Source organism: Rhinolophus sinicus, linkage group LG10 (assembly GCF_036562045.2).
Source record: "Rhinolophus sinicus isolate RSC01 linkage group LG10, ASM3656204v1, whole genome shotgun sequence".
Classification (NCBI taxonomy): domain Eukaryota; kingdom Metazoa; phylum Chordata; class Mammalia; order Chiroptera; family Rhinolophidae; genus Rhinolophus; species Rhinolophus sinicus.
Window position 1 is genome coordinate 57,979,056 of NC_133759.1, and position 16,572 is coordinate 57,995,627.

Consider the following 16,572-nt stretch of genomic DNA (forward strand, 5'->3'; position numbering starts at 1 on the left):
CATACATGAATAGTCATAGCTGCACTATTCACAGTATCCAGGAGGTGCAAACAACCCAAATGTCCAATGAGGGATGAATGGATAAACAAATGTGGGATATCTACACAACGGAATATTATGCAGCCATAAAAAGGAAAGAAGATGAACCTTGTGAACATTAAACTACATGAATGAGCCAGACACAAAAGGTCACATATTTAATGATTCCATTTCTATGAAACACTTAGAATAAGTAACTCCATGGAGGTAGAAAGCAGATTGTGGGTCATAGGAGCTAACGGAAAGGTAACTAGGGAGTAACTGCTTAATGAGTATTTTGGGGTGATGAAAATGTTTTGGAACTAGATAGAAGTGGTGATTGCACATTATGAATGTACTAAATGCCACTGCTTTGTTCACTTTAAAATGGTTAATTTTGTTACATGAGTTTTACTTCAATTGAAAAAAAACAAAGTACAATGTTAATATTAGTTTAAAAATATTAGAAGAAAATCATAAACATATTAACACTAGGAATCTCTGCAGTATAGTTAGGAGTGTATTTGGTTTTCTTCTTTTCGCTAAATTACACTTTGCAAAATGTCCCTTATGAACATGCATTACTCTTAAATAATACTTTAAAAAAGTCTGTTGCCCTGAATTGCATGTTCGGTCAAAGGAAGAACAAATCTCTGGCTAGGGTTGGCGTGGTGTAGACAGGGATAAAAACCAGGTCTATCAGTTCTAAAAGATGTTATATTCAAATCATAAAAGTGACCCTGAACTGTGCATTTTTCCTCTTACTATTCTCTAAGAGTTCTGCAGATGTAGACAAAGCAGAGGCAAGTTTCCGAAGTGTAAGTGGACTTTCCCGTTTATGCAGAGTGATCGGACACGATCAGCCATTTTGACTCGGGATCCTGGGTGATGAGGATTCAGAAGACTGTCAACATTAATGACAGAAATTGTCAGGGTGCAGTAATAAAGCTGTTCCCATGTATCGCGTGCATATTGGAAATGAAGACATAGCTAGAAAACCGAAGTGGCTGGGGCTGTGAGTGGACAGGGTGGAGGGACAGTCATTCTTCAAGAGATGATGTAAGTGACAGCAGACAGCTGCTCTGCTTCTCTTGGGAACCCGGAGAGCTGCTTAAATAGTACCCAGAATGCTTTTTGCTTCTATATTAGGAAGGACTTAATTTGAAGAGTAGTGGCTTCTCAAATGCAAGCCCAAGGGAGACTTTCACTCTCTCCTTTAAGAATAGGTCAAGTTAAGACTTAAAACCTACAGACTAGAGGACTCGGAAAAGATTCTTTCAAAGCACGATGATTCCGCCACCTTTGATCTAACTGATTCTGTTTGAAGAGTCTGACTTATTTATGAGAGATGAGCTTTGGGAAAGTGATGTTGGGAGCCAGCACATCCCGTCCAAATCCCTGTCCAGACTGTCCTGCCAAAGATGCCGGTGTTGAATCACATTCTCTGTAACAGACCCATAGGGCACACTGGAAGATAACATCAGCCAAACAAGAGCTCTGCTGTGAATTGTTCAAACACTCATGTCTCAGTCTAGTTCTGACCCAAGGGCGTAGACATGGACATGGGTCTGCAAAGGTAACAAGTCAGCTGCAGGTGGGCAAGTGGCAACCCTTGGAACTGGGGCAAAAGGGTTGCAGTTTCTCATGCTTGACCCGTAGCCATGAGGTGCAGTGCAAGTCACAGATAGGGCATTAAAATCCCTGTCCTGGAATGCCCAGCTGCAAGCCCTCTCCAGATAACAAGGAAAGAATGTAGTTAAGAACTTTATCATTCAAAATACCTGTCCCCAGGGACCCGCCTGCCAGGACGCACATTCTGGCTGCTGACAGGTCTGCATGGAGGCCGGCTTGGACTCGGGGTCACAGATCCTATCATTTAATCGATCTTCACCAAACTGACACCAGACCTGGCGGTGCTTGTGCCCTTTTCCGCAGGTGACCAGGCACTGTAATAAAAAGCACAGGCAGTAAGTGTCATTGCCGAGAAGTGTATTGTGGGTCCCAGGGGTTATGCACTGACCAACAGGAACAGGTGTGCTCTTTCCCCACACAATTCTTCTCTCCCACAGCAATTTGTAAATAGATCAGGGCTCATTCCATTCATCCATCCATCCATCCATCCATCCATCCATTCATTCATTCATTCATTCATTCATTCAGTGTTTACACAGGCTCTGGGCCAGTTTCAAGCACAGAATAAACTCAACATAGAACCATGCTCTGAAACACTGAAGAATGGCATTCACGGTTTTCTAATACAGGAGTTAAGTGTGGGGAATTGATGAGTCAGAACAACCTGGGTTTTAATCCAGAGGTCAAGTGACCTCTCTATACCTCAACGTTCTCATCTGTACAACAGGGACCATAGTACCTACGGCAAAGAACTGTGCAAACTAAACGAAAACAAATTCAAGCGAAGTATTCACCACATGTTCATTTAATGTTAAATATAAGCATTATCATCTATGCTTATTATAAAAAAAACTTAAAAAATACAGAAAAACATGAAAGAAAACTATAATGATCCAAAATTCTCACTGCCCAGGAATAATCATTCACATAATTATTTTGCTGTTCTCTTCTCTATCTACAAAATGTTGGATCACACTGAATATATAATATAGTTTGATATTTCCAGCCTCCAGTTAATCAAGTATTCTTGCAAAAATTTGTTACTTAATTTGAAATGATACTTTAGCTAATATTAGCTATCTAAGAAAAACCCACTATGTTCTTTCATCATTCTTGAACCAATACTAGAGTTTAAGCTAAGGCAGCTTGTTAACATAGAACGAAAGCACTAGGTTTGTTGTTAATTTATCCAGGAATCAGACACTGTTAATCACATGCCCTGTTACCTGTCTGCCATTTCCGGGGCACTGACATTATCCTTTTAAGATTCACATTTTATTTGATGTGGAAAGTAAACAGTTACTTTATGCTTGACTGGACAAGGGAATGTACATAGAAGCTGTTTGTAGGGAAACACCTCTTTCCCCACATTCCTGGCCTGGCCCATAAATAAGGGAACTTTAGTTCCCCTTCCACTTGCTTCCATGAGCTTGGTGAGAATCTCACAGGGCTATGTTAATAATGAGTGCTAACACTACCATAAAACAAGAAAGAGGCTCTACTTCCTTTCTCTTGCTGTCCTGGGGCCACCTGTGTTCAATAATGGACCATGTGCCTTATGCTTCATCAGGTAAGGGATGAGAAAGGCATAAATCTGGAATACTCAGCCTGATCCTTTCTCTTTTTCCCAAGTTTCCACTGGCGACTGGATGGATAAGTCAGATAGGTCGCTTACTGGGGTCTAATTCTCCTGTTTGAAAGATGAGGAAGTAGGAAACCTCATCTGTTACTTCAGATCTAAGCCAGTACAGTTTTATAATTCCTAAAGCCCTGATTTCCTTTACAGTGACTGAGCAAGGGCTCAAAGAGGAGAAAAGGCAAGGGACTGGAACTTCAAAATCACCAACCGAAGCTGCTATGGTCAGTGATCCAACTAAACACACTGTGTCTCTGAGGTTGCCATGGACCTGTCACATCCAGTACCATGGTCATGGAGAGGGTAGAAGACTGGAGTTGTTTCCTCAAGGAAGGAGTGGGCGGGAGAAAGGTGCAGCAGGTTTAACCTTGAACCAGGGAAGACTCAAAATGAGAGTATCAGTACGACCTAGGGGAAACAACAGCCCTCCCCTCTCACCTCTGACCAGTCTCCCGATTTCCACTGTGGACAGGGGAACTCATTGCACCTCTGAATGGTGACTTTCTCTTGATGGGTGCATTTGCTGTCATCCAGTACATCATTTTGTGTGTTGACACAAATAGCCCTTCTCCTCTGGGTCCCACCATCACAACTTTTAGAACACTGAAAAGACAAAAAACTAAATAAGTCTGTTGCTGAGTTTTTTAAGATCCTGGCTATGCTGGCTTATCTCGGCCAGATCTTAAGAAACAACTAACCAACCAACCCTAGCCAATTCTGGTTGTTATTCGGCGGCTATCTGTTCATATTATCAATTTATTTACCAAGTTTACAGTGAGGTCAATATTAGCAAATTGGCATAGGAAAATAAAATTGGAAATGACCTATGAAGTATGGAAAAAGTGATTGGTTGAGTTCCACCACTCCCAATTTTCCACATGCCATGGCCATATCAGACAAATCAATTAGAAATTAATCGTGGTACACATTTCTGCAGCATTTGAATGGAGTCAAGCATTATAAATCAATCATGGTACTCTTTTTCTATACAGTTAAATGGGGCTTTTCAACACAGCCCTAATTAATGAATTAGTTGATTCATCACCATCAGCTTATCAGACCACATTCAAGGAGAAGACTCTGTTTGAGAGAGAACCAACTTACTTCTGTCCAAGCAGAATAGCGCCAGCCACCTGTGTTACATTCTCCAGAGCATTTTTCCTGGTTGCTTGGTTTGGGGTGACTGCTGCAAAAACTGTCATCAACCCTCTCGGTCTTCCCATCTTGCCGACTATATTTGGCACAGTAGATGTCCAATGTGCGGTAACCCAAGCCACACTGGGCACTACATTCACTCCTGCTGGCAACGTGCCACCTGTGCATGACAATGGGGAGAAACCAACATTTTTGTTAAATATATATATGTCTTATCTATATTCAACTGGTGTCAGAGTTGAGTTCATTTTTCTTCCTTAACTCAAATACCATAAAACCCAAAGCCACAGTTAGTTGCTGAAATCCATTTTTTTAAATCCAATTTTAAGCCAACACATCTCTGTATTTTTCATGGCTGCCCATGTACATGGAAGTCACAGAGTGATAACCAGAGCTTCTATCTTTGTGAAGATTCTCCCCTGATACAGTCAATCTAAAATTCAAGCAACCAAAAAGAAAAAGAAAGGAAAAAAAGCATTGGAATTCAACAAAGCAAAAAAAAGCAATTTTATATTTAAAAGGCTCATGCTACCCAGCATTTCATTTATCAAGTAGACTGCTTCTAACAGAGAACCACTGTTGGAAACTCTCCCTAGGAAATCTCCTTTCTGTGGGCTAGAAAGTGCTCAATGAACATTCTGTGGATTAATAAAGGAATGGATAATTTGGGCTGCAATTGTGAATTTCAACTGTGCTCAACTGCTTACATAACTATCTGTGAATAAAGACTAAGTTCCTTCAGGACATGGACCATAGTCTATACAACTCAATTATACAATTTAAGAAATATTTTATTTTTTTAGAGTACTTTTAGGCCCACGGCCAAGTTGAGAGGCAGGTACAGAGATTTCCTACAGACCTCTGCCCCCACACACTCATAGCATCCTCTGTTACCAGCATCCCCACCAGCATGGCACATCTGTTATAGTGGATGAACCTGCATTAACTCATCATTATCAAAGTCTATGGTTTACATTAGGGTTCACTTTTGGTGCTGTACATTCTATGAATTTGGACAAATGTATTATGGCATGTATCCATCATTACAGTAGCATATAGAATATTTCCACCACCCTAAAAATCCTCTGTCCTCCACCTATTATTCACCCCTCACTGCTCCACGAATATACATTTTTAAAATTAGAAGTGAATCTACACATCTTTGGCACCTACGGTACCTTTGTATCTATAGTGCCTATAATGAGCCTTTCCTGGTGTACAGTAGGTACTCAGAATGGAATAATAAATTGACCGGTTCTTTTAATGCCAGTTAGTGCTTAAATTAAAATAGAAAAAAAAAATGCTTAAACTGAATAGAATAGTCTAAATAAATGAACTTGAAATATACAGAGGGTGCCAAAAAAATGTATACACATTTTAAGAAAGGAAAAAACTGTATTGAAATTATGCTGATGGTAATCACTTTGAGCACCTCTTGTAATTGCAGAAGGCAAACGTGACTTGTATTCATCTTTTGTTGTCAGTATATAAGTATATTGAGTATTACAATTTTAATAGTTTTTTCTTTTCTTAAACTAAATACATTTTTTTGGCAGCCTCTGTATTTTGTTGATTAAACGTAGCAGTCCAAAAAGATTAATTTCTTTATAATCTTCATTTGGATTCACTCTTGACTGTTAATTTTCTACTGCTCAGAAAATCGGTGGTTTGGTGAATACCAGTGTCCTAAGAATTCTTTCATCCACACCTGTCCAGGGGGAGGACTCAGGAAGAAAACAGGAGTATGTACTGGACACATGCTTATCTTGGAATTTCTCACAAATGCTCAAAAGTCGGTCAGAGTTGACCTACTTTCATATTTGGCATGTAAAGTAGGCTACTGAGATTTTCCACGACAAAGTATTTTGGGGACTTTGCTCTAACCTGAACATGTTAAAGGAAGGACTGTAAAACAACGCTTTATCTCATCCTGTCAAACTTTAATCTGGGCAAGCTCTCACTTCCCTAAGGAAGTGAGACAAAAATGCGGACGAATTCAACAGAACTTCCATTTGCCCTTTGATTCTTGGCTACCTTCTCTTTGCCTTCATCACCATTTCCTGGTGGAAAGGTTATTTTCTATCCTGGATAATGGAGGCAGGAGTCCTGGCCCCACAAGAAAACACTCCAGCAGGTCAGGCTGGAAAAGTATAGTAGAGTTTCCTTGATATTCACACAATCCCCGGGTCTGAGCAGAGACCTTGAAAAGAGTCTGCGAAAGGTCATACACTGCCTTGGGAAATTCCTCCTCAAAATGCTATCATCTTTATGCTTCAGTCTCTCTCTGGAAGGTTGTCTCAACTTCAGTGCTTTAAATTCATTCAATTCCTTTCATGTAACTATGGCATTTTATTACTACATTTCAGAAAAGCAAAGTATTTGTTAATAAGTGGAAACAAAAATAGTTTGGTCTCTGTGGGGGTGTGGGGCATTAAATAATTTGGGGAGCTACTGATTCAAGCAGGGTTCTCTATATTGCAGACTTTCTCAGGGCCTTCAAAATGTTAATCAGCATTATGAATCTCCACCTAGGGGAGGAGATAGTCAGTAAGGCTTCTCAGACATACTGATCCACCATGGACCGTCTTGTGGAACTAGTGTTCTACAAACATGCTTTGGGAAAAACTATTTTAGAGTTTGACCAATCGATAACACTCCTCAGTCTTCCAGTTTTGCACTCAGCCACTTGGCAATAATTAGTATAAATCACAATTATAGCAACTGTCAGGTTGATAGAAGGAAGATAGAACAAGTTCTTTGGGCTCAGTTTATGTCTTTTCATGTTTCTCAGTGAACAAGTTTATTTTTCCAACAATCCGTATAAGCCATGGAGATACGTGTTTGAATGATGACAAATAAACACGATCTTCTATTTTATTTCAGATGTGAGCATGCACCTGCCTAGTTACTAGGCTTCATAAGTTAATCCTAAACTCTCTTTTTTTTTTTCATTTCATTTTTAAATTCTTATTCGCAAGGTCTGTCCCTTTTACCAGACATTTCTACCAAAAGACAGGGCTACAATTCCTTCACCTTCTTTTCTTTAATCAGCCAAAGGTGCTATTATCATCCAAGCCTGTTCCCTGAGCTGCTATCCCCCTTTGCTCTCAGTAGAGTCTAAGTATTTCTTTTTTAAGTATAAAAAAAGGTGGGAATTTAGAATAGCACTTTTGACACATCTACTGTATAAAATGAAAAGATTTGAAGCCCTGGTTTTACTTAGGTATTGTGAAACGATTTTTAATAAAAGTCAGAGGATCACTTATGGAATCAGAAAGACCTAGGTGTGAATGCAAGCTCTAACACATTTAAGCTATTGACCCTTGGTAGGTCACTTAACCTCACTGAGACTCAGCTTCCCCATCTGTGAAATGGGGGGAAATAGGATCCACTTCACAGGGCTACTAGGAAGATTATGAGGCAATTCATGTGTAGCATTTAACACATATGGCACCCACGCAAGATGGGTAGCTATTACTAGTAGTGTTATTATTATTATTACTACACTCTTGATGTGTTATTCTCCAGCCAAGTTCTAATTATCATGTAACTCCTCATAAACCAATAATACAGTTTGAGGAGAAATCCAGTTGAGATCCTCTGTATAATTCTACATAAAAGCCTCATAGATTCAATGCTACCTTTCAATGCATTCACTTTCTAAAATTTGCTTTAATTTTTGTTTTACATCTGAAAGCTTCCAGTGCAGGAGAACCTTTGGAGAGCATCAGATTAGCCAGCATCATTACAAACACAATTGCAACTTATTTTGAAATCTGTTTGAAGTGAAAATTTTAGTTTCTTGAAGTAATAGTTCAAACAGTATGTCAAACGGGTGCTGCTGGGGTAAATTTAAGCAGGTTTGCTTTTTTTTTTTTTTTTATGGTCATGTTCTATTCCTCAAAATGCTTTGCACAAACTTGCCTTCCCTACAATTATGAGTATGCTTAGTGCTACACACAGGAGTTCCACAGTATCTGCATTTATCGTTTTGAGACTCTCCCAGCTCAGTCTGATTCAGCCAGTCCAGTTGAGAAATGACAGCTAAGGGGTCCAAGGGAGGTAGGGAACAGGGATAAACAGAAAATTCCTGGGAGTTACTTCTTTTCCCAAAGGAGGAAAAGCTACACAGAATGCGATCAATGAGTATCATGCATTGTGACTGAATCAAAAATGAAAACAGCTTTCCCCTAGGGTTATGAGTACAGACTCTGGTACCAGGGGCTGTGGGAGAAGGGAATGGGGAGTTACTGCTCAATGGGGACAGAGTTTCAGTCTGGGAAGATGAAAAAGTTCTGGAGATGCATTGTTGTGATTGTTCCACCTCAATATGATGTGCTTAACGCCACTGAACTGAACATTTAGAAATGGTTAAGATGGTATATTTTATGTTTTGTATATTTTACTACAGTAAAAAATATCATTATCAGAAAAAAAAAGTACAGGCTCAAGGGTCAGTCAGACCACATTTAAATCCTATCCCTTCACTAACTAGTTGTGTGACCCAGGACAATTTAACTTCTCTCAGCCTCTGTTTTTCCTATTTGTTAATTGGGAATAATAATAATACTTATGTCATTGTGTTGTTTAAGGAATTATAGGTTATTAATAAGACAATTAATAGGACATTATTATAATAGGATATTAATTATATTAATAGGATAAGATTTTATATATATAAGAACTATCCTATTACTATAAGACTATCCTATTACTATCCTATTAATAGAATAATACACAACTGTTAAAAATAGTTCTTAGTAAATGGCTGACTCTATTATTACTTGCAGAGTAGTTACCACTCTGAATAATATAATTACTATTAATTATTAATTATTAGTGATATAATATGGTAATTTTATATAAGGCGAAATGGAAAAATGTCACCTTTCCCAATTTATTCAGGTTGTGCCTCAAGGAATATATGCACCAATTCAATGTTTCCCCCCTAAACTTTAGTGATTAATTCAGTTCAGCATTAGCTAACTAGTTATTGTTCTGAAAAGAACTTTAGTTTAACTCAGTTTGCTGAAGCAATGGGTTTATATGGACCTGTATCAAGAATTAATACTGCCAAGTGTAAATGTCTGCTTTTTAATGCCTTGGGTTTTTCTTTTCACAATGATTTCTGTCAATGCTTTTTGACAAGCCAATGAGAAAGCTGGTCAGTGACACTGGGTAGAGAGGAAGCGTAGTGGGGTGGAAAAGAGCCGGGACTCCAAGTCAGAAACTCAGATCAGGACTGGCAAAGATGTGGCACTCATGCCACGTGTCCCTGTGCTGTTCCCATGACAGACATTACTAATTGATCACAGCACTCCTCTTTTCTCTCATAACCTTGAAAATACCTTATCATCTTCACTCCAGCACTACAGGCTGCCAGTACCACCTGATAGGATTTGGCATGGTGACGTGGAAACTGCAAAATCCTTAAGTGTTCACTTTGTTATTTTTGAATGGTGAGACCTCAAGTTCCCATACCATTCTACATTTATAATTTCTCATCTATAAAAGGAGGATAAAGCAGCAACTCATCTTACCTGCATTTAACTGATATGCAGACTATACAATACAGACCCCAAGCTTTTTAATATTCAAATATGACACAGTCAACCTTGCAGGCAAATGAGAAAGCTTTAGAATTCCCCACCCATCCACTATTTGTTGCCTCAGATTTCAGACTTTTCTTAAATACAGAATTGTTTGGATATTTAGACATCTGTATCCATATACTTCATGTGCACAAAAGTTCTACTAGGGGACATATACTCTGGATGGATACAGAACATCACAGGTACTTGGACAGATAAAGTTTCCCCCTTTCTGTTGACTTTCAAACCAAACTTTTGCAAAAGATGTGATTCCATCATAATAATACTTATGCAGTGAGTTGTGAGGCTCAAATGAGAACTTTTTTTGGCAAGTGCCATACTCCATGGGCTGTTTTTAATTCTTAGGAGAGGAATAAGACATTTGCAGGTATGTGTAGTGGATAATCAGTTTAGCAGGATGGGAAATTAGCTAACACTTCTTTCACAAAAACACAAGGAAGGGGCAACATGCCCTCCTTCTCACAAGCAGAGACCTCCTACGAGACGCTCAAAACTCAGTAGTAAAGACCCTGAAGAAACACTGGCCTCACCTCAGGTCGCAGTCGGCACCGCAGGGCTCAGTCACGGGTTCTGGCTGGGGCAGCCGATCGCATCGTTGATCAGAAACTGTCAGCTGGTCAGACTCCCTGGTGCAAACGGGTTTTCGTTTCCGCTCCCCTAAGCAGGGAGGGAAAAAATTATTCAGAGAGAGCAATCTATTCCACAGATTATTTAGACCCGGGATTGAGAAACATTTCCTTTTAAGGGTTAGATAGTAATTACCGTTAGTTTTGTAGGCCATATGACTTCTGTTGCAACTATTCAACTGTGTCATTACAGGGTAAAAGCAGGTGTTCATGTACAAAATTGGTGTGGCTGTGTTCTAATAAAATTTTATTTATAAAAGCAGGCAGTAGGCTGGATTTGGCCCACTGGCTGTGATTTGCCAACCCCTAATTTAGACAAAAGGAAACAAAACAAATAGCATATAACACGACTACTAAATCTATATCTCTGTAAAATCAAGGCGCTGGTTTCATTTGGCTTCACTCGTGTGTGAACATTTTAGGATGAGAAAACCTAATGGATCCTGCATCCCTTAAAAAGCTGAACTTACCGGCCCAAAGTGACAAGGCAGACTCATGGACGGAGATCAGAGAATGCATGCAGATAGAAAGTTGTACAAATTGCATGTGTTTGGCTGTTTCTTAAAAAATCTTTTAAACATTTCAATTCATTTTTTTAACTCAAAAACATCTCAAAGTGAAATAAGTCAGATAGAGAAAGAAGAACTGCATGATCTCATTTAAATGTGGAATCTAAAAGGAGAACCAAACTCAGAAACAGAGATCAGATTGGTGGTTGCCAGAGGTGCACGGGTTGAGAAAAATGGGTTGAAAGTCGTCAAAGCTACAAAGTTTCAGTTACAAGGTAAGTCCTGGGGATGTAATGTACAGCATGGTGACTACAGTTCACAATACTATGTTGTATACGTGAAAGTTGCTAAGAGAGGTAGATCTTGAAAGTTCTCACCACAAGAAAACAATAATTTATAACTGTGTGTGATGATGGATGATAACTTATGGTGGTAATTATTTTGGAATATATCAAATCATTAAGTTGTACACCTTAAACTTATACAATGTTATAATGTCAATTATATCTCAATAAAAATGGAAGAAAAAACAAACAACAAGTATCCCTCAAATCCCCCAAACTCAACCTAAAAGCTGATACCTTGGCAGGGTTTGCTGCACGCTTGCCAGGGTCCATGACTGTTCCAGTAAAACTGCTGAGGTTTGCCTTCAATTGGAATATTGAAAGAATAGCGCACGTCAGGGTTGTATAACTTCCCCACCGACAACACCTGGAATATGCAGACAAAACGGAGAGGATGTTTGCAGGTCCGGTGATTCCGAGCGGAAGAAAAGGGTTGTGGGCTCGTGGCCAAGTCTTTACCTGAAGCAAAAGTTCTTGTTCAATGCGATCTGTGCAGTTAATTCTCTCGACTACGTTGTCAGACCCACTGTACTCTATCACAGCATTGCCAAGACGGATTTCCCTTTTGGACATTGTGACAACGAAGTCTCCATTCAGCAAGAATTCACCTTTACTGTTAGATAAAGCTGCAGGTGAAAAAAAAAAAAGAGAATCCACTAATTTGCTGCCAATGACTCTCTCGCTGTTTGAAATATGAAATAACACTTTCATAGGCAGAGAGGGTGTAAAGCGTATGGACTTTTCAGCCAAACAGGCATGGATTCAAATCCTGCTTTTGCCACTTGCCGGCTATATGGCCTTGAGAAATCACTTTCCCTTATTCAATCTCCATTTCTTTATCTCTAAAATGGAGATAAAAACACCTAGCTTTCAAAGCATCGGTCAAAATTCAGTGAAATATAAGCATCATAATTAGCCTGGGGTTTGTTATGCAACCCCCACAGTTACAGATGGAAGCACAAGTATTATGATGTGAAAACACATACAGCAACTTGAACTTACAAAATTGGTTCCCACACAAATATCCCCCCTCTGCTTTACATTAGATTTAGTTGGGCTGATTGAATCTTTGTTAGTCTTTCTTGTTTGACATTTTGAAATCTGAAAATCCACAGCCAACGTGATGTCACTCTTTCAGTGAGGCCCATAGGGTGGTAGCCAGCCTCCAATGTGAGCCCAGCGATTCTTGCCTCCTGGGACTCACATCTCGGGACGCTGAATAGCACTGACTGTGTCGTCACTAGGACACTGTGGAAATGACAGAGTGACTTCCAAGCCCACGCAGGCCATAAGCAATGTGTACGTAGAAGAGGTCTAGAGGATGTAGGGAAACTAGGGATTGTCCCTTTCTGTGGAGATTACATGTGAGATGAAGCTCTGAATAGTCTTTGTGGCTCAGCAGCAGCAGGGTTCTTGTTTTCTTGGACAGGGAACCTTGCAGAGGTCACTCATTTGGAGACACTGTCCTGATGCAAGGACTACTCTTTGCAGAATCGGGAATTAAGTGCATTGAAGTCTGTCCCTAATCCAGCACTGCACTTACCAGAATTCCCACCCTTGTGAGCCCCGTCTTGGCCCTGAGGGAAGAAAAGATGCCTTCTTTTGAAATGGTGGAAAAGAATGTGGTGACACAGGGGAAAAGCTTTTAAAAAGATTTTTAAAATCCTCCCAAATCTTGGCTGCTGCTTCTATTTATTTATTTATTTATTTATTTATTTATTTATTTATTTATTTATTTATTTTAAAAAAAATTTATTGGGGTGACAATTGTTAGTGAAATTACATAGATTTCAGGTGTACAATTCTGTATTACATCATCTATAAATCCCATTGTGTGTTCACCACCCAGAGTCAGTTCTCCTTATATCACCATATATTTGATCCCCCTTACCTCATCTCCCGCCCCCCACACCCCTTACCCTCTGGTAACCACTAAACAGTTGTCTGTGTCTATGAGTTTTTGTTTCTCATTTGTTTGTCTGTTCTTTTGTTGTTTTTGGTTTATATACCACATATCAGTGACATCATGTGGTTCTCTGCTTTTTCTGTCTGACTTATTTCGCTTAGCGTCATACTCTCAAGATCCATCCATGTTGTCACAATTGGATAGCCACGTGCAAAAGAATGAAACTGGACTGCTATCTGTCACCATGTACCAAAATTAATTCAAAATGGATCAGAGACTTAAGCATAAGACCTGACACAATAAACTGCATAGAAGAAAACATAGGTACTAAACTTATGGACCTTGGGTTCAAAGAGCATTTTATGAATTTGACTCCAAAGGCAATGGAAGTAAAAGCTAAAATAAATGAATGGGACTATCTGAAACTTAAAAGCTTCTGCACAGCAAAGGAAACCATCGACAAAATAAAGAGGCAACCAACTGAATGGGAGAAGATTTTTGCAAACAGTGCCTCCGATAAGGGGCTAATATCCAAAATATACAAGGAACTCATGAAACTCAACAACAAAAAAACAAACAACCCAATTGAAAAATGGGCAGAGGACTTGAAGAGACATTTCTCCAAAGAGGACATACAAATGGCAAATAGACATATGAAAAAATGCTCAACATCACTAATCATCAGAGAAATGCAAATAAAAACCACAATGAGGTATCACCTCACCCTAGTCAGAATGGCTATCATCAACAAGACAAATAGTAACAAGTGTTGGAGAGGCTGTGGAGAAAAAGGAACCCTCATACACTGTTGGTGGGAATGCAGACTGGTGCAGCCGCTATGGAAGGCAGTGTGGAGGTTCTTCAAAAAATTAAGAATAGAATTACCATATGACCTAGCAATCCCTCTCCTGGGTATCTACCCAAAAAATCTGAAAACATTTATACATAAAGACACGTGTGCTCCAATGTTCGTTGCAGCTTTGTTTACGGTGGCCAAGACATGGAAACAACCAAAATGTCCTTCGATAGATGAATGGATAAAGAAGTTGTGGTATATATACACAATGGAATACTATTCGTTGGTAAGAAAAGATGATATTGGCTGCTTCTTCTTAGCTCCACATTCTTTGGTAGTCCCTATTACCTATAGAATTTAGTTCAAACTCCTTAGCATAACTTTCCTGTATCTTTACAAATCTTATCCTGACCTACTTTTCCAGCCTCACCATTCACCTTCCCCGATAAACCTCACTTTCTAGTCCTGTATATCCCCTGGTCAGGTCAGCCATACATTTTTCTACATGGAAACAGTGAAGTGAAGTGGGTAAGGGTGTAAGATCTGAATTCAAAAAAGTTAGGATTCCAATTCTTACACTTTCTGTTTGTGTGATCTTGGGTAAGTTACTTAACCGCTCTAAGCCTCGGTTTCTTCTTCTGTATAATGGGTTTTCCAGAGGAGTGTTAAGGACATTAAACATGATAGGACACCTAGGTTTCTGTTTCTGGCAGATCATAAGGCCTTTACATTCACTGTCTCCTTATCACATAATTATGCCTAATGTATGGGTGAGAAAAGCATGACTTAAATGTTAGCAAAATATCTTCCAGAGGCCAGGTGACTTCTCATGATAGAAGTATCTCGAAAGCCTGTTATCCACTAAAGTTTTCCAAGAAGGAAGTCAACAAATGTTTGTTAAATGAGTGAATTAATTCATGCATTCTTTCACTTATGTACAAATAGAAACCAAATCTGTTTAGTTACTGGTTTAAAACAAACTTAAATTATTTGTTTTGCTAGACTGCATGAGCCCCTTAACAAAGCAACCCTTTAAAAATGTACTTTTATAAGGCCCAGAAAGATCCCAGCCCATAGTAGGTGCTCAAGCAATGATATGGAAAGGAGTGATCGATTGAAAGTGACATTCATGACAAGGGGAACAGAGTGCTTCCAGCCAAATAGCCATTTCCTTGTCAGTGTAAACCTCTGACAACCTCGTCTCCCCTGCAGCTCCTGCAGTGCGAGACCCGTCAGCCATGCAACACGCAGGAGTTTCAACGGGTCACTGACTGGAGAGGAGGTTGTTTCCTTGGCTCCTCAGGCATCCTGAGGCTGCCTCCTAATGTGAGCTGCCGACATGGTGATGGCAGGATGTGCTGCCAACAAAATCACCCAGTTCTTTCAAGTGAAACTGCCTGCTAGCTACCCAGCTGATGTTTCACTAATGGTGGGAAATGAGATGTCACAAGGCCATTCTGTAAATTAAGCGGTAATCCAGTTTTGTCCGTATTCAAAGAGCAATCAATTGTTCATTCTAGGTGAATTCTGGGGCTCCTTCCCAATGTCTCCAGGCTTCCTTTGATGCTATGCTGACTGCACCATTTCACCCTTCACTGCATGCTCCTTGCCCCAGAAGACAGTAAGGAATGAGATAGGAGTCATCAGGTGAAATGAAGTTCCTGCTTTATCTCAAACTGAATCGATTCCTGTCTTCCCATTGCCACAACTAATTAAGGGCTAAGTGGACTGGAGATAAATAAGTATCACGGAAATGACTCCTTTTTCTCCTAAAAAAATACAAACATGGTGGCACTGGGTTCAGCTTGGTTCTAACACAACAGGAGGGAGGGGTCTATGTGAAAGGACCACCATTGACAGGGAGACTTTCTGCTTCGGTACCTTTTGAAACAAATAGTTTCCTGAAAACAACAGTCTACTGCCCAGCCTCCCACTAATGCGATTAGAAGAGCTAATTTCCTGGGTTGGTTTCCCCCCCATTTCACCCATCAGAGCCAGGTTATTACAAAGGCCCGCTCTCTCCTGGAAATTGCTCCTTCACCAAAACATGTGGAAAGAGGATGGCTTGACTGACCTTTAAAAATGTAAGCAGGATCAGGATTGCTTAGCGATGGAGCAGCTGTCATTGGACGTGAGTAAGTCTCAACTGTGGGTTTTTAAACCTTCTTAGAGCATTTCCTGCACCTTCCTTCAAGCTAAGAGTAAACATTTACACACGCCAGATCTGATGACATCATGTTCTTCCCAACTTCTTAAGAAACCACTGCAAGGTTCAAAGGCTCTGAGTTCTTGACTTTCACACCCAGTGAACTGTGACTTGCCATCTATGCTTGCACAC

At 39.8% G+C, this 16,572-nt stretch overlaps 1 protein-coding gene across 2 annotated transcripts in view; it reads right to left on the bottom strand.

The window, feature by feature from the left end:
• ADAMTS9 (ADAM metallopeptidase with thrombospondin type 1 motif 9) overlaps positions 1-16,572 on the bottom strand; it is a 161,860-nt gene that overhangs the window by 84,442 nt on the left and 60,846 nt on the right. For both annotated transcript variants that reach the window (XM_074313243.1, XM_074313242.1), the window contains exons 17-22: positions 11,992-12,158; positions 11,770-11,899; positions 10,584-10,710; positions 4,391-4,601; positions 3,725-3,889; positions 1,800-1,964 (exon numbers count right to left, since the gene is read on the bottom strand). In XM_074313243.1, the coding sequence (XP_074169344.1) occupies positions 1,800-1,964; positions 3,725-3,889; positions 4,391-4,601; positions 10,584-10,710; positions 11,770-11,899; positions 11,992-12,158 (965 nt within the window). The remainder of the gene's footprint in view (positions 1-1,799; positions 1,965-3,724; positions 3,890-4,390; positions 4,602-10,583; positions 10,711-11,769; positions 11,900-11,991; positions 12,159-16,572) is intronic.